Genomic DNA, 23,916 nt, shown 5'->3' on the forward strand with positions numbered 1-23,916 from the left:
AGGGCTGCTGCACTGGGGAATAAAGACAGCTTGGAACAATGAGAATCTCAACAGTGGCTCATTCTCTGACCTCCCCTGGGGCCTGGCTGGGTCTAAACAAGCATCCCATGAACAGAACTGTAAAATTAACATGCTGAATCAATTACAGACAGTTTTTAAAGAAGTTGCTTTATGCAACAAATGCTTTATCTAAAACAAAATAAAAAACAAAACAAAAAGAACCACGAAGGCCACATTTTTCTTCTCAAATTCTCCTGTCCTACCCCCTTCTATCTCTAAGTCAAGGAGCAGCCTTTCCCTCCCATGTTTTATGAGGAGCTCGGGAGGTCCCAGCTCCACTCAGGCCAGACTTGGTGCTGTGGCATCACCCACACCATGAACACATTTTGGCTCCTCAGGCCCAGCTCTGCTCCATTAAACTGCTCTCAAAGCCTTGCAAAGATTCAACTCCTGCCTTGCTGCAAGATGAACAAAAAGAATGTTAAGAATGGCCCTGCTGAGGAAAGTGGAGTTTGGCCTTTTTTGCCCTCATTTCTGTCTCTGCTGCACTGTTGGCAGCAGATTTGGGAGCAAATGGGTTCAGTGAGCCACTGCACACACAAAGGACATCTGGAATGAGCTCAGCACACAGGTGGGGCTCGTTTGCACAAAGAGCTCCTTCCTAAAAAGCTGCTTCACCAGCCTGGGCCCCTCCCCAGCCCCAGGTGCCCGCTCTGGAGTGAACAAAGGGGGGCCCCTCCTCAGCTTCACCCCCTCAGGGAGTCAGACACAGGCTCAGGGCAGGGTCAGCCTGAGGCAGCTTTGGGAAGGAGGAGCCTTCCAGCCTTGTCCAAAAATGTGCTGAACATAGGAGAGCAGACACAAGGAGAAAATAAAATTCTGCAGGACCATGAAGGTGTGGGTTTGTGAGTGAAAGGAGAAGGGAAGAGCTTCTTTCCAAATGTCTTAGTTGACTGCAACTGAATTTGCAAGAATTCAATAAAGAGCAAAATAGGAAGTTGTGACAGCACCACCAGCACAAAACCACAGGAGAACCTGTGGCTTTACTCAGACTCAAACCAGGTTTCTCTGCTTGCAACACTGCCTGCTGGAAACATAAATAATGTCTCATTATCTTTACATGTTTGAATTAAAAAGAGAAGTGCCAAAAGCAAAACCTGCAAAGGAGCAGAGCTCAGTGCACTGGGCCAAGCTGGGAGCGCTGGTTTGGTGTAAGCAGAGGGAAGGGAGAGGGCTCAGCTCAGGACAAGCCTGTGACCGTGGCTGCAGCCAGAGGGGAGGTGCAGCTCTGTGCCAGCCTCTCCCAGCACCACCCCGTGCTCAGAGCCACACGAGAGGAGGAGGAGGAGGAGGAGGAGGAGGAGGAGGAGGAGGAGGAGGAAGCCTGCCTGCCCCGGGAGTGCTGGGGGAGCTGCACACACCTCGAGTCCCAGCCCAGGGAGGATTTGGACCCCGCAGGACTCCCAGCCTCCATCCCCCACAGCGGTACGTGTGCCGGCCCTGCCCTGCCCCCTCTGCACACATCACACTGCTCGTGTCTCTGCCTCAATCTTCTGCTCCCCGTGGAGGTTCTCCAGCTCCTGCACCTGGGCCACGTTCTGTCTGATGGCGATCTCGGGCCCGCCCCCGTACAGGGTGCTTAAATAAACCCAGGTCTCCTCGGAGATCTGCCCGTAGTCAGCACCTGCAAGGGAAGCAGCAATCACCGGGTGCACAGCAGGGAAAGGTCAGGGCCCCACCGCGCCAGGATTTCCCCATAAACAGCTCCCCCCAAAGGCCCAGCCCAGGAGGAGGAGGAGACACCGGGGGTCCCTGCACACAGCCCCTGCAGTGCCCCCTCCTGCTGCAAGCACCAGGGTGTTCTCCATCAATCCATGGCCACAAGCACCACATCTACACATCCTTTACATCCCTCTTCCAAACCCTGCCAGCCCTTCCCATATAGAATTTTTTCCTAATATCCAATCTAAACCTTGCCAGGCACAACCTGAGGCTGTTTTAACTTTGGGAGCTGGACCACAGCAGATGCTGAGAGAAGACCACATCAAAAGCAACACAAGATCAAAGCTCCAGCACAAAGGGGAGTGGTGGAAGGGGCCTGGGAAGCAGCAAGGCAGGAGCTGGGGGTCTGCAGAACCAGTCAGCAGCAATCTGGGCATGCAGGAGCTGCCTGGCTCACTCAGGACAGGGGCAGGGTAGAGCTGTCATCCTCTGCAACACCATCTTGCTCTGTGATTTCATTAAGCACAGCCAGACCCAGTGGAACAGTCTCCTTTACCTTTTAGGAGCACCCCAGGCAGCAAGCACCAGCCTTACCCTGCTTGACTTGCACGTGGCCACCTGGTTTTGTGAGGGCAATCTTGGTGTTGTCAATTGGTCCAGGGGGCTCTGTAGGAGAACAAGCATGTCAAAAACCATCTTATTTCCTTGCTGCCTCCAGATTCAGATGCTTTCCTAACTTCTCTAGGTCATTTTTGTCCTGCCCTGGAGACCTGCAGGCAGCCCCAGTGGCTGGTGCCTGAACCTTGCCCAGCCAGGGGCAGTGCTCAGCCAAGACCCAGCAAATGGAGTCATTTCCATTCCCCCTGTGCCCCTGACAGACCCCCAGTGTCTGATCCTTACCATTGTCCTTGCCCTTGACAAAGGCCTCCCACTCCCGGAACCACTGCATGCTGATACAGTAGATGACACTTGGAGACTCCTCTGCCTGGAAAGCCTTGTTCAGCTGGGACAGCAGCAACAGAGAAACAGAAAGGGCTTAGCCACTCCTGAGATCTTGGGGGGGCCCTTCCATTATCTGTAAGGCCAGTTCTCCAGAAGAACCCCATGGAATTCCCTCCTCACCCCCTGTTCTGCTCACAGAGCAGGCACAAGACAAGGATGGTCTCACACTGTCTGCACAGCATTGCCTCTGCACTGGGGAAGCCCCAGGCCAGGCTCCTGGCTGTGCTGCAGATCACATTCTGGAGAACAGGCATTTTCCAGGCCTGCACTCCCCAGCCCTGCCCTCTGCCTTGCTCCAGGTGCTCCCCAAGCCAACCTTGATGAAGGTGTCGATTTCGATCCTCCTGCGCTTGGCCAGGGCTTCGATCTCCACTTGGCAAATGGAGCACACGTACAGATGGTTCACAGCAGGGCCACCCCCAAACCTGGGCACAGGAGAGGCAGGGCAATGGAGAACTGCAGCAGAGAGGAAACTCTTCCCAGCCCTGCATCCTACTGACAGGGATTTTTATACCATTTTTGGTGAGGAAGGTGCATCTGCAGCTCAGGGCACAGAGCTGCCTTTACTCAGCCATATTTTCCTCTTCTGGCTTATCTTTTGTTATCTTTTTGGGACAGGCACTGATACAGCTCATCCTGGCTTAGATCAGGACACTCTACAAATACTGGGAGAAAGAATGGAATGGCCATATTCACCTGTTGTAGAGATATTCCCACACGTTTTGGGGCAGAATCACAACCAGGTCATCAATGTAATGGTATTTATTAGGAGGGATCCCTGTGGAGGAAAGGCAAGTGGAAGAATTAATCAGGGATCTCATTACTGCTGTGTACAACAGACACAGATAAGAAGGCAGATTTTCCATTCTGAGAACTCTGATTCCAGAATCTGCATTCTTTGCTAATGGAAGACAGTCAGAAGTTCATTAACTGTGGAGGTTTCTCAATCCACGGCCCTAATTTCTAATCAAATGCTTCATTTCCAATTTAGAAGAGAGATTTACAAACACTGAGTGCTCCCCAGCATGGCTGATGAAACAGCAGCAGCAGATGTGCTATCAGCTCCCCTCTCCAAACAAACCCCGAAGGTCAGCCCTGCTGACAGGGTAACACATTTAAACCCTGCCCTATCTGCTTTCTACAGGTTTGTTTTTAAACACAGAGAACTGAAAACTGTTGTTTCCCAGCACTAAACATCCCCCCAGGCCTCCAACCAGCAGCACAAATGGGTAATTGTCTCATCCCTCCCTGAGCAGGCTGGAGTTTCTGCCAAAGAGGATCCCACTGCAGCTTTCCCAGATCAGGATGGCAGCTGGAGCTTTTCCCTGCACTTGGAAGCATCAGAGGTGCTGCTCCCAGGCCCAGCAGCCTTACCTCCATGGGAGCACAGAAAGGTGTGGTTGGTGATGGGCCCAGGCTCAGCAAAGGTGTTGAATTTATTGAGCCACTCTCGAGAGATGTAGAACTGGAGCAAACTGTGCTCCTTCATGCTGGCCAGGGACACGACCTTCTGACGCTCTCTCACAGCCTCCTCACTGCTTTTCCTGGAGCAGGGAGAGGAGAACTCCGTGTGGGAAATGCATTTGCAGGTGCTCTGTGCCCAGGAAGGGGCTGAGGGCTCAGCTCACCTGTAGAACAGCACGTAGGCTTCTGCATTCTGCACCACGGTCTCGTGCACCTCGGTGACGTACTGGTCATCGAACTCGTACCACTGGCCATTGATCACGTTCTGGCAGTAGGCAATGTAGTGCCCACCTGCAACAGAGCACAGCACTGCTGGGATCTGCTCTGCAGACAGAAGGTGGGCCTGGGATAATGGCAGCAGCACAAACAGGATTAGCTGCTGGCACAGAGCAGAGAGAGAGAGTAAAAGAAAAGGGTAATTCCTGTTCAGGCAAGCTTTGCTGGAACAGCAGAGCCTGGCACTGTCACCCTGATTTGCCTTCCTTGGAAGAGCCTCTCAGCAAGACTGAACAGTGGGAAAGGGTTTGAGCCAAGCCTGTGGGGAGGCTGAAAGAGCTGCAGGGGATCTGTCAGGAGCTGCTCAGTTCACTTTCCAAAGGGCAGAGGCTGAGAATGGAGGGGGTCTCAGGCTACTCCTGACCACCCTCCTGCCTCACTCCCACCCTGCTCCTCTCCCAGACAGGGACTTACTGCCAGCCGTGCCGTGGTGACAGATGACAGACAGGAGGTCGTAGGTGGTGATTTGGGACACACACTCCTTGGCCAGGAAGGGTCTCAGGTCCAGCCCCTCCAGGGGGAAGGAGACGTGGCTGTTGATCTTGAAGGAATACATCACCTCGTGCCGGAACCGCTTCAGGTGGATGCAAAGGATCTGAAGGACCAAGGACAAAGGACATCAAAGAGAAGTTTTGCCATGGCAGCTCTGGGAGCACAGCACATCTCTGTGTGTCTGATCCTTGCAGGAGTTCTTTGCCTGTTTCTCATGAATCCTGCTGGCTCATCAGCTTAGACTGAGAAAGCCTCTTCTGATCTAAATACAGATTTGATATTTTTGCCACCAAAAACCCTGCTGGTTTTATTCTACCTCTGGCCTCCTGACCTCCTCAGTGGCTGCTAGAAGAGAATTAGGAAACAAGGTGCCTTTACCCACCTCTGGGAGGCGCAGGACTTTGCAGTACTTCACTCCATTCCGCAGCCTGAGGGAGGAAAAGAAACGAGCTGTGAGGACTCTCTAGAGCAAAGGCATAGCTGGGTCTTGCTCCCTTTGGAATCCAAGACAAATCCTGAATTCCAGCAGAATTGTCCAGGCAGAGGACACGGCAAAATATCTGACAGCAGTACAGAGAAAGGAAATTCCAGAAATAAAACTCCAGACATGGAGCACAAAACAGATAATGCCAACTTACTTCTTGCACCGTTCACAGCTGTACATGTTGTCCCCTGTAGAGAGAGGAGAGCCATTATGCAGCTGCTCATAGCATACAAGGCTGACAGAGCTACCTTACCACAGTGCAGAGAAAGCAGATTAAGAGCCTTTTGGGCAGGCCAGGGATGAGAAAAGATCAAAACAACTTCCCTCAATAAGTGTAGGCAAGAAAGGGATGCAGCCAATTAGCAGGAAGGATGAGAAAGTGAAGAAACTGAGGAGCCACAACACTCAACCAACCCACAGCTCTGCCTGCTCCTCACTGAGGACACTCTCACCCAGATTTCCCACCCCTGAGCAGGTAGAAAAGTTCCCTCCTGCTCAGAGATGCTAAGCTGCAAACTTTTGGCACTGCCAGTCTCTAATGACACACCAAGCAGGATTTCTAGGAGATTTTATCTGCCTTTAAAATGATTATGGAATGCTCCTTCATGCTGTCAGACCCCACAGAAAAAACTCACCCTTCAACTCATCTGCTGCAAAAAAGGCAGCAAGGCAATCCTCCAGTGTCACCACGGGACCCCAAAACCAGCTAGGGATACAGGACACCACAAATCTGCAGAGGAAAGGGGATTAAGAGTTATAATAAAACAGCTGAATGCTTTGGCACACAAAACCCCACGTGGATGATAAATTTCCTTCTAGCTGTAGGTCCTAAGCTCATCCCACATCCCAGAGGAGCAGGGAAAGCACAGCTGCTCTCAGCTGATGTTCCTACTCAAACTGGAAATGATTTGCAAAACTACAGCAGGAACTAATTTGCTCTGGAGGGCAGTTCTGAGGCAGCAGTGAGGGGTGATCAGCTGCACAAGAACTCTCAAGGTGTGTGACGGATCGAGAGGAGCAGTGACAACTGCTCCCCATGAAAAGGCTCAAAGCCCTGTGAGGTGCCACACACTCCAAGGAAAGGCTCCAGGTGACATCCCAGTGTTAACAGCACTGGTTAGGGACAGCTGCCTTCCAGCTCTGCAGGGCAAAGCCCAGAGAACAGAGGTGCTGCAGAGGGAACACACCTGCGGATGTACTCCATGATGAAAGCAATCCAGCCCTGTGAGGCATAGCTGTCCCCACATGCTCCTGTCTTGGCTGGCACATTTTGGTAGATGGCAGAGTGCAGCTTGGCCAAGTCCTCCTTCCCTGGGATTGGGAGTGACAGGTCCTGGAACGTCTCCACTGTTGTAGAAACCTGGAAATACCCAAGAGGAACAGGTCAGGGTTTCCCATGTGTGTAATGGAGCTGGCACCTGACCTTCATCACCTTTTATCACTGCTTGGATTTAGTCTACGCTAGAAACCTGAGCTGGCAGCAGGAGCAACTCAGTGTGGCTAATTATTCTTCCCTGCTGTCAGCACTGACTTCTGTCATGGGCTTTGTAGCACTGGACTCAGTTTCCTGATGTGAATGTGGTACTGCTGGGTCAACTCAATAACACAGATCAGCAAACACAGAAACACATCCTGGCATGGCAGATTCTCACCCCTCCCCTGCTATCACCTATGGCCACATCAGCTGCATCCCACAGGGTTTCAAAGAGCAGCACCATTCCCTAGGAAGTGATCTACAAGCCCAAAGCCTGTGCTGGTGACTGGGAGGCCCAGGACACTCACTCTGTCACAGGTGAGGCACTGCACCAGGCTGAGGATGGAGCCGTCGAAGATGTCGGAAATCACACTGCGGTACCGGAGCTCCTTCTTCTTTTTGCCAGAGGCCTGCATCTGGGCTGGAGAACAGGGAATGGCCCTCTCAGTCTCCACAGAGTCACACAACCGCATAAGAACACAGGACAAGCATTGTCCTCATGTTCAGATCCCATCCCAGGGACATGGTGAGGCAAGGTGTGAAGAGACAAGGAGGACTCTGCTGCTGTGTGTGGTACAAGGGAGAGGAAGCCAAGTGAACCAACACCAGTTGGCTCTCAGGAGGCAGAAATTGTACTGGAGCTCCTGTTTCCAGCTTTTTACACATTTAGAAGCCCAGCCCTGCCACAGACAGCCCCTGGTTTTCTGAGGTCTTGTGACACTTTGCTCCAAGCTTTGCATTTCACTTCCTCTCCCCCTCTGCCTCTGCACTTTGTCCCTTTTTTTCCCCTCTGACATTTACCACATGTTCCCCAAGTGTCTCACACTGGAGAGGACTCTCCACAGCAGGGACTGGCCAAATGCAAGGTTTTGTTTAACAACAAACCCCATCCCCCCACACACGTGCAGGCAGACAGAGTGGTTTTCATGCAGCCAGAACATCCGCAGCTGTGCTGACCTCAGCCAAGGGGCTGAAGAAAGAATGTCCTCATGCAGCAGCTGGAGGGACAGTGGTACAAGCACAAGCCATTGTGTTTGCAGACTGTGCAGCACTGAGGGATTTTGATTTGCAATTTGCTCTGGGATGAAGGGACCGGTTTGATAACAACACAAGCCAGGCTCTATTCTGCAGCCTGACAGGCTCCCAGCACTGCAGGGACATCTGCAGCCCTAATTCCATTCCTGTGAGCCCAAGATGTCCAAGAGGCAGGAAGCTCTGTCAGTAACAGCATCTTACAGCTCTCTGGCCCACATGCCATGAAATTCAAGTCTGGCAAACAAATGTTTATGCATTTCCACACTCCCCTAAAGGGACAGAGCCTGTGCCTGGGACTTGAGAGCCATTTTATTAATGACAAACACAGTACACAGATGCAGACATGGATCATTTCAGGCTCCACACTAGAACATCACTGTGCCCAGAGCTTGACTTTATCTGCAGGTTTACTGTAGTCTTAGCCAAATACTATTTTAGAACACCGTGATGTCCAGGGGAACCAGCACTTCTTACATCTGTTAATCAAGAATCATGATGGATTCCTTCTCTCCCCTCCTCTACATGCTCCCCCCTTTGCTTCCCAGCAATCCCTCTTTGCCCTACCTTTCTTGAGTATGTAGGAAGGTCCAAGCCTGGCAGGACTGGAGCGGGGAGGAGAGCTGGACAGCTTGGAGTGCATCTCATGATGGACTGGGCTGCAGGGGCGCGAGGAGCAGCGCACATAGGCATCATTGTCAGGCTCTGTTTGGGAAAAGGGCACTGCTGAAAACCCCAGCTATGAAAGGCAACTCCACCGCAATCTGTGTCAGCCTAGCTCTGTGTTGCAGCACAGAATCTTTCTCAAAGGCACAGTGCAATGTCCATTAACTGCTGCTTGCACAGGCTGGCAGACACAGCTCCCTCAGCCACAGGAGAGAGTGCATACGGAGCTGTACCTAACAGCTAATAATTACATACTAAAAATCCCCAGAAAACAACCTGCCATTTTTTCACACTTATGACTAATTAGATTTTGCAGCTTGCTCCTGTAGCCCTAAACCACACAGACAGCATTGCTGCCTTCAGTGCCAGCTGGCAGAGTAAGACTCTTACATAAAGAAGCGTTGAAAGATCGGATATGTTCAGCTTGAGGTGACTCCACATTGCTGCTCTTTTCTTTTCCCTGAGACACAGAAATGCTCACACTGCCTCTCCCTTTTCTCTCCCTAAAGTCCACAGTCCAACATTAGCAAATACCTTCTGCCATGCCTTTTCCACAGTTAGTATTTCCCTAGGCCAGTGTATCAAATAAAGAGATGCACACATACCAAACCTCTTTTCTTAAAAGGCATCAATACAGTGCAGGCTTGGCAGAGGCAGCTCTCACTGCTGTGCCTTTACTCACAGCCTAGCTAAGCACCTCTCTGGCTCACTAAGTACACTTCCTTACAGAAGCAATGGTGCACAAAGGCAGGGACTGGGGAAAACCTTGGATGCAAAATCTTTTGAAACACAGAGAAGGAACAATCCCACTATGTGTTTGCCACTGCACTACACCACAGCGCCTGTGGAGGATGGTAACACATCTTCCTGAAAATATCCCAACAGAAAGAGGGGTATACCTGGTGTCCTACATGGGCTGGCAGGGCAGGGAGCTGGCAGCATCTCAGGTGAGGCTCTGCCATCCACTGGCATCATTGTGGTATCAACATCTGCATCCTCATCCACCTGCTCCGAGTTGCTGCGCCGATGGCCGCACGAGAACTTCCTGTCCTTCATCCTCTCTTTCTCCGAGATCCCTCTCCCCGCTTCATCCTGGATCAGCAGCTCTGTCTCTGCCAGGGAGCTGCTGCCCATGCTCCCTGAGGTCCGACTCTGGCCCTCTCCCTCACCCCTGTCACTGCTGGAGTCACAGGAGAGGAACTCGTCCTCTGAAGGGCTTCGGTCGCCCTCGCGCTTCTCCTCCTGCTCGCTGCTGTCCAGGTCCCTCGTCTCTGCCACGATGGGTTCCTTCAGCTCCTCATGGAGCTGATCCATCAGGCAGCGCAGGAACTCCTGTGTGTCCTGAAAACCAGGATTCCATGTCAGTACCCAGCCAGAAACGGGGCAAAAGGGGAGAGATGGGTCCATGCACAGCTGATTCCAAGAGTGCCCACAAAGCTGAGCCTGCCCTGCAGCACACAGACCCAGCTGAGCAGGCCATGCACCAAAGGGCCTGACTGTTACAGAAATGCTTTAACTCCTACATAATTAAAGGCCCAATTTTTTATCTGAATACCTTCAGCTGAAAGACTTCGAAAAGATAGAGAGCAGCTGTAGAAGGCAAATCAGGAGCACATTTATCAGGGGTTTGCCGCAGGTAATAGGGGAAAAGCGAGGAGAAACCTGATGAAAACAGCAGGGCCTGGAGGACAGCCTCTTTCCCACAAACACATCTTAGGAACACTGACTTCTGCTTATGGCAAGCCACCTCTTAGAGAGGGCAGATTAAAATCTTTAATAAACAGGGAGAGGAACCAGAAACTCAAAGCTGTACAGTCTAGCTGCAAGCTCCTACATTCATAATACATGGTAAAAGAGCTGATACTTTGGCTTCAAAGGAGCTGCTGGAAAGCAAGCTGGTATTTTGACAACTGCAGAAAGTTAATTACGACCTTTCAGTTGTTTTATGAAGTTTGGCTTTTAGCCTGTCCTGCCTACCTTTCAAATTTATCTCTTCAGATCACAGTTTTCCAATCCAACGTATTTCACATCAAAGACAAATAGAGAAGTTCTTTCATTAATCATTATTTTTATTCTTTGTTTTGATTTCTTGTCACTATCACAGTTTTGATGCACTGTCACTTCTCTAGTAAATTTTCTAATCATAGTGTGTTGTTTACATTTTGTCATAAAGAACAAACAGAAGAGCTACACTGATAAAGACTTCAAAAGAAAAAAAAGGATACTACCTTTAAATAAGACTTAGTTTTGCTGTAATTCCCCAGAAAAAGAATATAGAACATTCATTTCTTTGAATTTTTAGTGCAGATTTATCCAGGCTCCTCAGCTCTGACATGAATAAATAATACCAAACTCCCATAGAGCAGATATCAGTAGATCTCAAACCTATTTATAAAGGATTTGACCACCATCATTTCAGAGGTGAGCAAGCTGACACGAGGAAATGAACTGATTTGGTACCAACAAGCCAGAGGAAAGCCTGGAAAAGGATCCAGGTCTCCTAAATGCTCTGTAAGATCACTGATATTGATAAAGAAAGGCCCTGACTCCCAAGCTCTTCCTTCTAAACACAAGCACCACCACTGTAGAATGAAATTCTCTGTTTTTGGAATAATGACATGGGTATTTCAGCCCTCACCTGCTGTGCATAGCCTCGGAACATGGGGTTGACAAGCTTGATTCCATGGGAGAGACTGCTTGGAACAACATAACTCGGGCTGTTCAGACATGGAAAAAGAAAAAAGGAAAAGTCAGTTTGCATATTGGGCCTGGAGCCAGTTTGACTAACAGGCCATAACAGAGGGTGTGGTGTGTAGTTAAAGAGGCCAAAAGATAATTATGCACCTGCAAAGCCTGAGCAGAGATTTCTGCATGAGCTGGGTGACAAACACACCAAGAGACAGAAACACCTTGCAGTCATTTCAGTCTGTCTTTCCAGAGAGACCCCTCCCCAAAACACATTTCACTTCCAGCTCTGTCACTCTTTGAGTGTGGGAAGTGATTCTTTCCAGAGCAGAGTTTAGCAATTAGTGACTTTGTTTGATTTTCCAGCACCATGTTTGTCTCAAAATCTGGGCAGGCTGATCACCCAGTAAATGAGATAAATTCAATCAATGTTAGAATGACATGATATTGCTTCAAAGTCTGCAGCCTCCTCCTTCACAAAGACACAGTTCACCTTGCTCCATATCTTACTTATTCCTTGTTAATAATGAACTTGAGGCAAACATGCAATGCCATTTAAATTCCTGTTTTGCTGGGGTTTATTTATTGCACAGAGCAGACATCTTCAGATTTAAACAGAGCTACATCATTTTGCACTGTCCTTTGAACTGGTCCAGAATTTGAATCAATAGTAAACCAAAATGTCACCTGCATTTTCCACTCTGTTCAGTAAAAATCTCTGAATCACTTTTTCCATCCAAATCATCAATTTCTCTGCTAATCAAGAGCAGGGCAATTAAGTGCTGGCCACTGAAGTCCATAGCCTCAAGTATTCCCTTACTCCATCATTTTTTCTTCATTGCCAACAGTGACACTATATTTTAAAATACTTTTCCTTCTAAAAATTGTAATATTAAGAATGAATTATTTTCACTGATATCAATTCATCACCAGCAGCAGGAGATGGGATCTCCTGGATCCCAGGGAATTCTCACATCCCCATCTACACAGAGGGTTAAATCACTGCCTCAGACAATGCCCTTGTCCCTGAGGACCAGATTTCCTCTCTGCCATGCCAGATCTCAGAACTAACACACCTCTGAAAGCTGGCCAGGGTAGATCAGGGGTCACCACTCACCGTTTCTTGTGCCAAACCTCAGACACCAACTTCTGGTAACTTTTGCACAGGGCGGGTTTCTTATCCGTACGGACCAGTCCACCACATTCCAGGAAAAACTGTGTCAGAGGTGGGCTACAAGAGAAGGAAAAGGAGAAGAATTCAGCCCACAGAAATTTTTCCTCTGCTTCTATTTATTTATCAAAACTTCATGCAGGCCTTATCAAAAACATGCTTAAGGTACTGATTTTAAACCAAGGGAGGAAGTGATTCCAGATGCAGATGTGATCCTCACTTGGATCAAATGAAAAAGGCTGATCTGAACCTGCTCTCAGTACAGAAAAGGTCCTGGAATTGAGTTTCAGCAAGATGGCTAGAGAATATTTTAGGATATAGGTTATAAGAATTATATCAGTGGGGAGAATAAAGAGATGTGTCATGGCTTTCTATGGGATAAATAATTTCTGTTGCAACAGAAATGATGAAATTTTACTTCCAGCATTCCTCTAAACATGAGTCTTGTACATAGCCACAAGCTGGCTGGTCCCTCAATTTCCTACTGTAACACTTTTTTTGCCCTAAAAAAATCACTATTTTTTTCTGTCTCCAGCCTGGCTAATCTCTCTTTGCAAGACTCATGAAGGTTTCAGATCAGAGGTGACGCTTTTGGTATTTAGTGAAGTCAGTTATGACAACACTGAAAGCCCTAATGCCTACCAGTTTGAGAGAGCCTGAAGTGCTGCATTCATGTAGCAGGAGTTCCCAAGATTTTTCATTCCAGTAAGGCCTAAAGCACAAACAAGAGAGGGATGAATCACTTTCAAGATGTGCTGCTTTCTATATTCCTCCCCAAGGAGAGGGAATCCAGCCCTTTCTAGGCAGTCTCCACATTTTGCTGCCAGGAACCCTCTCAGTGCAGATCTTACAGACTGCAGAGCTGCCCTGCCAGCTCTTTCATCAACTCAATGCAAAGTTACCTCTTGGTTTCAAATCATCATCCTCTGATTCAGATTCGCCTTCATCAGCCACTGCAATGGGAACAGCTTTCAGAGGGTGAGCAGGCAAAGGAGAATCCTAGATTAAAGACAGAGAAATAACTATCAGTCACAGGCCTGCTTTGAAAGATGAGCTGTGAGAGATATTATCTCACATATAAATCAAGTCAGCCTCCAAGAAAAGCAGAAGGAGAAGGAAGAACAGGCTGCACTGTCTAGCCTTCTCTCTGAGGCAGCAAGGAGTGGAAATAGTGCCATTACTGCTCCCAGTACACGTGATAAGAAACATCAGGAATGAGCAGCAGTGTCACAAGTACATTGTGTTTCTGGTCTGACAGCTGAAATTTCTATGGGCCATGCATTGGAAATGAAAATGTGACAGACAGGTTCTTCTCACATGCAGATACCCCATTGGAAATGTTAAAAATAAAGTCAGAATGGATATTCAAGTAATAGAATTATAGCTCATAAATTATTTGGGTTGGAAGGGACCACAAAGCTCATCCAGTTCCCACTCCTAAATCATTTGTCTTTTTGCTGGGACACCCTGTAAGTCAGGGCTAGTGTCCCCTGGCTACAGGCAGCCACTGTCAGTGAAGGTATCCCCACCACAGCAAACACTGCACCATGGCAGGAACCACTTGGATAATTTCACACCAGGCAAACAAAACCTGGCCAGGCTCCCAGCCCTGCCCTTGTGCCACACCCCCACCTGCTCAGGGAACTTGCTGGGGGGTGAGGGGGGCTGGGCCAGGCGCTGCTCCAGGAACACTTCCCTCTCACAGGCATAGCACCACACACGGAACGTGGTCAGGTTCACTGTCAGGTTGTGCTTCTTGGCCTGCAAATCAAAATGAAACAACAGATCTCCTCTGGTAGCTGGCCTGGGCTGGAGTACAGGACTACCAGGGCATGGAACAGGGAAAATTTAATTCTATTTAAATGTTGGGAACGGAGAAAAGCTCACCTGTGCATGAAGTGTGCTGTGGTCAGCAAAGGACTCCCCACAACCAACATAAGGACAGCCAATCTAGAGAGGGGAAAGAGCCAAAGCACAATGGGAACATCATGTTAGACTCTTTAGAAAACAGTCTGTAACTCCAGTCCCAACAGCAGCAATTTCAGAATTATCTTCCTGGTTTTCTAACCTGGTTTTTTTTTCAGGGCCCACAACAAGATGGAAATTTAGAAGTGATGGAAATTTAGAAGTGATTTAAGAAAGAAAACCTGGAACCAGGTTTGCACCCAAGCATCTCTGTTCCAAGGCCACTGCTCCAACAGGGATCTCATCTGAGCAGCTCCAAGCCTGGGCATTCCAGTGTAAAAATAAACAGTCCCTGCCTGCCCCAGTGTCCCATGGATTCCCTCCCTCCTCACTTCCAAGGGGTCACCTGCAGCCCCTCCACAGGTGCCAGCAGAGGCAACACCCAGCCAAGAACCAGCACTGGGGAATTCATTATCTCCTACTGGGAATAGCAAGGACAGTCCCCTACAGGGAGTGAACAGTTACATCTTGTCAATTGTGACAGTGTTACCCTTTCAGTGTTACTGGAGAATTTCCTCTTTGGAATCCATCAAAAATCAGTGTATAGTTCTACTGTGAGCCCCTTCTCTGCTCCCCACTGTTTTTTCAGTACAAATGCTATTTGAGTGAAGCCCCACTACATCATGCACACAAACAAACCACTGTTACCTGAAGACAAGCCCAGAGGTTTGGTCCCACAGCTCCACAAGACTGGCAAGTTCCCTGTGTATTGATGATAAAAGAAGGCTTGTTGTTTGGTTTTTAAGTAACCAAGTCCTTAAAGAATGAGAAACTTCTCTATAAAACAGCCAACCTTCAGCTCATAGGATTTCATCCCTTTCACCACACTTCCAATCAAATACACAAATGCACCATTTTAGCTAAGTGACACATTCAAGCAGGATAAAATGACTATGAGAAATTTGTGGGGTGATTTATGGGACATGTGGGTACATCAGTGGGGGAAGGAGAGTTTCTCTCTGGAGATAGGCAGGGTTTTCTTCAAAAAGCAAACATGCAAATCCATGCACAACAGCTAAAAGGGAAAGAACTGAGAGCCACAGCCCTGTACCTTGGATTTGAGCAGCAGATCATCCGTGGTCACCTCTCCTATGGAATCCAGGTGGGGACAGATGTCCCTTGTGTCCCCCATTTTCACCAACACTCATGTGAGGAGGGTTTCCTAGGACAAAAAGGATGGCTCCTTTCACTGCAGGTCAGATTGTAAGAAGACACCTGGGCATGTTTTGCATATCTATCTTTAAGGTTCAGAGATTGGAACAAATTTGGCCCCACTGCTGAGTGGCTGCACTGTGTTATTGTAGGGAAGGAGCAAAGCCACGGGGAGGAGAGAGAAACAAGTAAAGCTAATAATCCATATCATGGAATGTGCCTTCAGAAATGCTGGGAGGTGCTCAGCACACAGGCACAGCTTCAGCTGCAAAGATACAAATCTAATTAGCTCATTTGCATGAAACCCTGATGAAAAGTGAAAAGTGCTGCAGCCCATGACCAGCCCTCAGCCTGTGGTGTCTGAGAGCTTCATGCACCCAACTGTGCTGATCTGAATCTAACATTTCCTTGTTACACTTCTTCATCAGACATTAAAAATATGATTAGTTCTAAATGAAGCTGGGCAAGAGGGAAATAAACTTAAATGAACTGTAACACCGATAAGCAGGCTCCAGTCTCTGAGGAATTTACCATTTCATGGGCAGATTTTTAACAGTATGAGCCACAGAACTCAATGTCTGTACCAAACATAACAAAACACTGTTCCACCCAGCTCATGCATCCAAGCACCACAAGAACAGATGATTTCATAGCTTATGAACACAATAAACACTTTTATGGTGGTCCATGGATATGTAAAAGACTTCAAATATGTCTCAGTAACACGCAGCTATAAAAAAATGAAGAGAGTTTGTGCTTTTTAAGCATAGTTTAAATAACCTTGCTCATGGCTGTTAAAAAAGTAGAAAAGAAGATAAGTGATATTAATAGCACAGACAAGGATCCAAAATATTACAGTTGGCTGGAAATGAAGCAGATGTGAAGAGCTCACATCATTGCAACAAAGAAGTGGAAAAATCTGATGAACTCGATGTTAATGACTCCAGCAGCCACATGGCTGCTACACTCTGCTTTTTTCACATTTTGAGGACATTTGAAACAATTCCCAGTGTTATCTGGTCTGAATCACTGACAGGAGGGAGAAAAGAAAAGAAAGATTATAAATGAGTAGGCCATATCAGTAACACTTATCTTGGGAGTGGAAAGCTTGCCTAGCACCTTGTCTTGGCAGAAGATAAACCTCAAGGCTAATTTTACTCTGCTCTCCCAGCACTCTTTAGAACTCAGTAAACTGATGGGAGGAGCAAAGGGAGGAGAAATCATAAGTGTATGGCAGAAAACACAACAGGGGTGCTGACCTGGATCTCAGTAACTCCTGAAGAAAAGCTTAACAAACAACAGAGCAATTTCATGCAGTTTCACAGAGAAGGAACGTAGCACCGTGTAACAGATATTGATTTGAAATACAAAAGACAAGAGCACAGCAGCTTTGACTAACACATAAAACTGGGACATTTCAGGCTCTGAGTTCCTTCACCAGAACAGACCCCTTTCCCCAAATGCATCAGCTAGTCCAATTAAAAAAAACAAAAATCAATGCTACATTTGCTATTTCAGCATCCTTGATTTCTTATCTCTCTCCCAGATGTTCCCCAGAAAATTTAATGAACAAAATACTGGTTTAAAAGGAATTCCAGACTTCATATCTTCACCAGCTTAAACTAAATGGGAACTGGTTTTGAAGCACTTTGTTAAGCAGAGTCTTTTGGATTTGGATGGTTTCAGTGCATTCTGTGGGACCACTCCTCTCCTCAAAATCAAAACCAGGTCTTTAGACTGGGGTGCTGATCTTCCCACACAGTGCTTCCCTGTCTGAACAATGCAGGGAAAACCTCATTTTTGCCTCTCAGCCCTGACCACAAACACCAGAATAAGGTTTGTGACTGTTCAGAAGAAAATATTCAACTTCTGTCTTCTCACGACTCTGCCCTAAGAGCTATAGCTGGCACACACAGCTCTAATTCTGCTCAGGAAAACAGGAATTTCATAAAAGCACTGCCAGAGAGCTGAACCGTGCTTGTCAAAATGTTCTCTGTGTGATGGGAAAAGAAGTTACCCTACAACAAGTCCTTCAGCCTGCCTTTCTCAGGCACCACTGAGGGAGGACAGTACACGAACATGTCAGAACAGCTCCTCCGTAACTGCAACCTACTTTCAGTCTTCAGCTGCTGCCAAACCCAGCCTCTCTGCCTGCCTTCCACAGGAACACGTTTCTAGGTTTTTGCTGGTTGTTTTTTTTTCTTAAAACAACTGTGTGGTTTCGTACCAAAGCTAGAGCCAGCTGTCAAGAGTTTCACATCCGTGCAGGCTGACATTCTTCGGAGCAACTGCACAAATAAAAGAAATCTTTGCACTGTTCAGCTACAAAACAACTACCAGGTCTGGTCTTGCATAACCTACCAAGGAAAGAAGTATCTGCAGTTGAGCTCTGAGACATTTTATACTTGAGATACTGAAGAAAGAAATGTTTACCGAACTGCCCCAGTGACAAGGCAGAAGCAGAAAGCAGGTGCTGCTGGCTCGCAGCTGCATCAGGTATGGGAAAACCAGGAGGTTTCTGTGCACCACGCAAAGGAGAGCAGGTCTGAACACTGATTTGTTGTGGGAGGTCACAACATGACTCACCTAGAGATTTAGCTCTCAGACAAAAAACCACCTGCAGGAAATCCCCCCCCTGCCCGCTATGTCACTCCTCAAACACAGCGGACCCCCAGAATCCAAGTCCCCTCCTGACAGACGCTACAGCTGCCGGACACGAGCGAGGCTGACCAGAAACAGCCCAAAGCAGCACGGTCCCGCTCCCGGGGCCGGCAGCAGCCCCTGGGGTGCAGGCCCGCCCCCAGGCCGGGGCACGGCAGGATCGGGGCCGGAGCCCCCGCGGCCGCTGCTGCTGCATCATCCCCGGCGCGGCCCGGCCGCCCTCCCCCCGCACGGCCCCGCCGCCCCGGCCCTCGCTCACCTGCGGGATGCCCGGGGTGTCACCGCCCCCGCCCCAGGCCGGGCCGCCGGGAAGGGCCGCGGGCCCCGAGCGGAGCGGGGAAGCGGCGGAGGAGCGGCGGGTGCCGCGCAGGCCGGGGGAGGAGCGGGGGCCGGGCCCGGCGGGGCGGGGCGGGGAGGGACCGAGCGGGGGAGGCGGTGGCGGCACCGACCCCGCGGGGTCCCAGAGTCGGGCCCAAGCCCGAGGGGTCCCCGAGCAGTCGGGGCTCTGCCCCAGGGCCGGTGCTAGAGGGGCGAGCCCCGGCTCGTTCGGCCGGGGACCCAACAGAGCGGCTCGGTGCCTGGGCCAGCGGGGAGCAGCCCGGTGATGGAGCCGCGTCCCGCCCCGAGGGCTGGGCTGCAAACCCGGGTGTGGGACCCACGCTCCCCACGGCGCCTTGTCCCCACGGCCTCCCTGACAGGCACCGGCCACCGGCGGCGGCTGCGCTGCCGGGACTGCGAGAAACGGAACGAGCCTCGTGCCTTACACGAGGTGTTCCCAGAAATGACAGCGCGTGGCCCGGGGTGAGGGGGGTGGTACGAGGGCTCCCGGCCCGGTCCCGGCGGGCACGGAGCGCTCCGGGCCCCGCTGGCGGCTCCTGCCCGGCCGAGGTGCGGGCACAGGGGCGGTGCCGCCCGGCCTCGTCGCGGGGCTGTGGCGTCATCGCGGCGCAGCAGCGGCGGGGACGCGGCCGTGTGGCGGCTGTGGCGCGGCAGCCGCAGCGATGCCGGGCCAGAAATCCTTCCGGCGGCGCAGGGAGGACGAGGACGAGGAGGAGGAGGACGAGCAGCTCGCCGAGGAGGTCAGGTGGGTCGGGCGCTGACGGGGAACCGGGCCGGGCCCAGCGGGAACCGCGACCGCGCCCGGCTCTGCGGCGGTCGAGGGGCGGGACGGGACCCAGGTCTGCTGTAGCCCAGCAATGCGGTGTCCGGGTGTCACGACATCGTGTCGTGACATATCGTCACCTACGGCTGGGCTGTGGGCGGTGACGTCACGTCATAGGGCAGTGTTGAACCGCGGTGTTGTGGCGTGACGTCACAGCGTGTGTCACAGCCTTACGTGACCCCAGGAGTTACGGATTCCTCTCATTTAGGGAGAAACTCTTGAGATTTTAATTCACCACCAACTTTCTTCAGAGTCACTCATGTTTGGATGTATTTTGGCTCGTCCTTTCCAAGCTGGCTTCTTCTTCAAGCCTTTCAGTGTTTGGTGCTGCCTTCCTCAGCTAAGGGAAGGCACCAGAAAGGAACAAATCCACCAAGTGTCTTGTTTTTTAGGTTTTTTTCTGACTGCATGGGATTGCTTAAATAAATAGAAAATACCTATCTAACTTGAAACCCAAAAAGTGGATGCTGATGTGCAGAGGTTTAGGGCAAAGTTCAATAGAAAATTCTGTGTTAACTACAGAAAATAAAATTAATTAATTTAAACCAGAGCATCAAGTACTAAGTCAAATGTGTTTTTCCTTTAGGTTAAAACTTGAAGAAGCCAAAGAAGTTCAGAGCCTCAGAAAGCGGCCCAATGGGGTGAGGTAAGGGATGGCACCGGGGAGGGGACATTGTGTTTTGTGCAGGGGTGTGATGTGACAGCCAATTTCTCTCTTGTCATCTGCCTCCTTCCAGTACAAACCATTATGTCAGACACTGCCAAAATTATGTTCATCACAGAGGAGCTTCTCTGTTAAAGCCTAAGGATGGAAAAGACAGGGAGACTTAGAGAGAGATAAAGCAATGCAGTATTGTGTTTCCTTCTGCTGAATTTTATCTTCTTTCTTTATCTGCCTGACCAGTGCTGTGGCTCTGCTGGTGGGAGAGAAGCTGCAAGAAGAAGCCACACTTGTGGTAAGTGCTGGACAGCTCCATCCCCTCGGGGCTCAGATGTGATGATGTGAGAACACTGTGTGAGTGCAGCCTGGGGCAGGACTGGTGTCACAGCTCAAGTCCTAAATGTTTCCTGTGGTTTTATCCAGATTTTGAAGACTAGCATTAAACTAGAGGGAAGCTTCAGGGGTTTTTGTTATTTCTTGTTTTACAGGATGACCCATTTAAGATAAAATCTGGGGGAATGGTGGACATGAAGAAGCTGAAAGAAAGAGGCAAGGACAGGTAAGTGCATGTGAGCTCTCAAAATCTCTCCCAGGACTAGTATTTAATGACAACTGGTAATTAATTAACCAGAGGTTGTGTCACTTTAAAGTTTCATATAATGCAGTCTGACCAGTTACTTTTGCTCTAACTTGTTAAATTACTTTTAAAAAACCCACCACACACACCTCTCCCAAAAAAACCAAATAGCCAACAAAAAAATCCACCAAAACCTGTAAACACTGTGGTTTCCACTTAGGATTAATGAAGAGGAAGATCTGAACCTGGGAACTTCCTTCTCAGCAGAAACCAACAGGCGGGATGAAGATGCTGACATGTGAGTCGTGCTGTGTTGTGTCTCTGATGCTGAATCAGGCTGGGTGGCCCCTCACCATTTATTTTTTTATGCTGTGGATTCTGAGTAGTCCCAGGACATCTTCCCAGGGCAAGTTTCCTTTGCCCTTTCACTTCCTGCCTCCTGGAGTTGAGAAGGCTTTTCCATGGGCAGAGCTAGGAGATGCCAACCAGCCAGCTTGGCACTAAATCTCAGTGGGATCCTTCCCTGCTGGCTGTTAAGGACCTTAAGGAGGTCTGATTATTTAAGGAGGATCCGATCATTTCTTGAACAATTAATTCTTGCTGCTAATATTAGCTGAGAGCTTTTGGAGAGATGATTCTTTCCTCTCTCCCAGCTGTCAGGACAGGGATGCAGCAGTGCTGGAGCAGAGTACAGGAACAGAATTAAATGCCCTATCTCTTGTGTGCTGCTGTTTAGGATGAAGTACATTGAGACTGAGCTGAAGAAGAGAAAGGGGATTGTGGAGAACGAGGAGCAGAAGGTGAAGCTGAAGAATGCTGAGGACTCCCTGTACGAGCTGCCAGAGAACATCCGTGTCTCCTCTGCCAAGAAGACTGAGGAGATGTTGTCCAACCAGATGCTGAGTGGCATTCCTGAAGTGGACCTGGGGATTGAGTAAGTGTGTCACACATCTGTGGCTGCTGGCAGGGCTGCCAGGATCAGCAGCTGTTGCTATGCCTGGATTGCACATCCCCAGTTTGGGGTGGGTGGGATTGAGCCTTGTTCTGGATGGATCCTGCACAGCCCCAGGGCTTGGTGCAGCTCCATCCTGGGACTTCTGGGAAAAGGCTCTTCTGTGACCTGACCCCAGCAGCTTTCTGCAGGACCCTTTTGTGTCCTGCCCTGAAATGATGCACAAGATAGGAGCTTCCATTTTGCCTTTGAAACAAAGTGTCTGTTTCTGTGGCACTGCCTCCTCTCTCAAAAACTGCATCAGAGCCACAGCAGTGCTATTGCTGTCCTCAAATTCCATGCACACAGCACTTCTGGGCCTGCTACCCTTTCTAACTATGAGTTTGTTGGGTTTTTTCCTTCTAGTGCAAAAATAAAAAACATCATCTCAACTGAAGAGGCCAAGGCCAAGCTCCTGGCAGAGCAGCAGAACAAAAAGAAAGACAGCGAAACTTCCTTTGTTCCCACCAACATGGCTGTTAATTATGTCCAGCACAACAGATGTAAGTCCTGAGTGTCCCTCCTGACCCAGTTGAGACAGAGAAATTATGTATCCATGTATCAGTGTGTCAGGATTGCTTTTCCTGACATACTCAGACCCTATCTGGCCTGGTTTTTTCCTTCTGCCCATCAGCAAGGAGAGGGATGTATTTCTCATGGCTGGGCTTTCTGAACTCCCAGCTGACACTGCCTCATAAATGTCAAGATGTTTTCTTTAAGCTGTGCCATGTGTGCTGGAAATGATGGTGTGTGATGGAGAGACTGCAGTTTTGCAGGCTGCCAGAGCAGACAGGGTGGCCAAGCAAACACAGACCTTATTGGACAGGAGATGGGAATTAATTTCTGTGTGATGCTCTGATGCTGCAGACACCTAAAGGAAAGGCAGCCTTCTGCTGTGTCCTTCCATGCTTACAGGGGTGATGGGGATCAGGTTGGTGTGTTCTGATGGAAGTGAAGAGTGTTTGGGCCACTTGAAATAGTGCTGTTGAAATTTTCTCTGCCCCATCTTGCCAAGTTAACCATAGAAACCAATTCCAAGAAGGGTGGTTCTGAGTTTCTGTTCTTTCTGGTAAAAATAACTTATAACACAGGCCATAGAAATGTATCTATGTGGATAAGAGTGCTCCAGATAATATTCCTTTACCTGATGTTTTCTTTCCTGCAGTTTATCATGAGGAGCTGAATGCTCCAGTGCGAAGGAACAAGGAGGAGCCAAAGCCGCGTCCCCTGAGGGTGGGAGACACGGAGAGGCCGGAGCCTGAGCGTGAGTTCCACACCTGAATGGGTGTAGGGAGACACTGAAACTCTTCAGGGATCTTCAGAGAGCCTGTGCATAAGTTCCATACTTAGGGAGACACTGCAACTCTTCAGGGGTCTTGTACAGAGAACAATCTGGCTCTGCTTTCCTCCTCTTCTCTGAGTGCCCTGAGGTAGTGGGACTGGAGCAATCCCGGTCCAAGAGAGCTGGCTGTTGCACCTCTAGATCATTCCTGAATTCTGGATGATGTCTGTAGAGATGCTCAGGGGTGGAGTGGTGAAGGTCACAACTGAAATGTTGCCAAAGCTACCTAACAAAGGTTTGGTGGAATAGCAAAGGGTGTAAGGCAATAACCTCACATAATGAAGGACTGTCTAAGGGAGGTGGCAGAGTTCAGGAAATGTCTCCTGTGAAAGGACAGGGATATGAAATTGTCTTCTCTTTCTTTTGAAGGGTCTCCTCCAAATCGCAAACGTCCCCTCAATGAAAAAGCCACAGATGATTATCACTATGAGAAGTTCAAGAAGATGAACAGGCGATACTGATGAATGTGAAGCCTCTGGAGCTGTTCCTGTTTTCCACCAATAAAGGATTTTGTGTCAGAGACCTGCGATGGATGTTGGGAAGAGTCACTGCCTTCAGATGCTGATGAAGCTCTTCTGTGTGATCTTGTAGTGAATCAGTTTGCAGGTGATTGTGAACTTTTTGGTTGGTGTAACTTTGTATATAAATATGTTCTTATAAATGAAGTTTTTTAATGGAAAATGAGCTTTCGTGGTTGGCAATTTTTAGTGAGGAAACAAAGTGGCTTTTATAGATTTTTCTTTTCACCATCTTAATACTAAAACAAAGAGAACCTTTAAAAGCAGCAATGTCGTTTGCTTTGTAAATGTAAAGCTCTTGAGAGCTTGTCTTCTTGTCCACGTCTTCCCCAGAAGTGCAGTGTGGGTATTTGTAGTTAAGATTTGTAATTTGAAAATAGTAAAAGTGGTTTTTAAGTTATTGTAGCATTTTTTCTTCT

General features: G+C 49.0%; 2 protein-coding genes across 2 annotated transcripts; one reads left to right on the forward strand and one right to left on the reverse strand.

Annotated features, from left to right (window-relative positions):
- Window positions 1-304: 304 nt before the first annotated feature.
- USP20 (ubiquitin specific peptidase 20) lies at window positions 305-18,608 on the reverse strand. The gene is made up of 24 exons (XM_054284031.1): window positions 18,506-18,608; window positions 15,485-15,595; window positions 15,082-15,135; window positions 14,356-14,418; window positions 14,101-14,229; window positions 13,371-13,467; window positions 13,111-13,180; window positions 12,415-12,528; window positions 11,251-11,329; window positions 9,512-9,953; window positions 8,514-8,651; window positions 7,223-7,335; window positions 6,628-6,800; window positions 6,076-6,170; window positions 5,595-5,628; window positions 5,339-5,384; window positions 4,879-5,059; window positions 4,353-4,479; window positions 4,099-4,268; window positions 3,421-3,502; window positions 3,041-3,149; window positions 2,623-2,725; window positions 2,317-2,388; window positions 305-1,684 (listed from the first exon to the last, which is right to left on the reverse strand). The coding sequence occupies exons 2-24, from the start codon at window positions 15,563-15,565 to the stop codon at window positions 1,524-1,526; spliced, it is 2,733 nt and encodes a 910-aa protein (XP_054140006.1). The 5' UTR covers window positions 15,566-15,595; window positions 18,506-18,608; the 3' UTR covers window positions 305-1,523.
- Window positions 18,609-19,206: 598 nt separating this feature from the next.
- Window positions 19,207-23,838, forward strand: CUNH9orf78 (chromosome unknown C9orf78 homolog). Its single transcript, XM_054284057.1, has 9 exons — window positions 19,207-19,330; window positions 19,995-20,054; window positions 20,313-20,364; window positions 20,558-20,628; window positions 20,867-20,944; window positions 21,383-21,580; window positions 22,004-22,140; window positions 22,803-22,901; window positions 23,349-23,838. Exons 1-9 carry the CDS (start codon window positions 19,248-19,250, stop codon window positions 23,438-23,440), a joined length of 870 nt encoding a protein of 289 aa, XP_054140032.1. The 5' UTR covers window positions 19,207-19,247; the 3' UTR covers window positions 23,441-23,838.
- Window positions 23,839-23,916: the final 78 nt, after the last annotated feature.

Source organism: Melozone crissalis, unplaced genomic scaffold (assembly GCF_028551555.1).
Source record: "Melozone crissalis strain CALT ecotype California unplaced genomic scaffold, PUWL_Pcris_2 ptg000041l_1, whole genome shotgun sequence".
Lineage (NCBI taxonomy): Eukaryota > Metazoa > Chordata > Aves > Passeriformes > Passerellidae > Melozone > Melozone crissalis.

Coding starts and splice junctions, on each gene's coding strand:
- USP20 (XM_054284031.1), bottom strand. CDS start 15,565: ATGGGGGACACAAGGGACATCTGTCCCCACCTGGATTCCATAGGAGAG. Junction 13,468..14,100: donor CCAGCAAGTTCCCTGAGCAG/GTGGGGGTGTGG, acceptor TCTTTAATCTAG/GATTCTCCTTTGCCTGCTCA. Junction 5,629..6,075: donor TGCAGCAGATGAGTTGAAGG/GTGAGTTTTTTC, acceptor CTCTCTCTACAG/GGGACAACATGTACAGCTGT.
- CUNH9orf78 (XM_054284057.1), top strand. CDS start 19,248: ATGCCGGGCCAGAAATCCTTCCGGCGGCGCAGGGAGGACGAGGACGAG. Junction 19,331..19,994: donor CAGCTCGCCGAGGAGGTCAG/GTGGGTCGGGCG, acceptor TTTTTCCTTTAG/GTTAAAACTTGAAGAAGCCA. Junction 20,945..21,382: donor CGGGATGAAGATGCTGACAT/GTGAGTCGTGCT, acceptor GCTGCTGTTTAG/GATGAAGTACATTGAGACTG.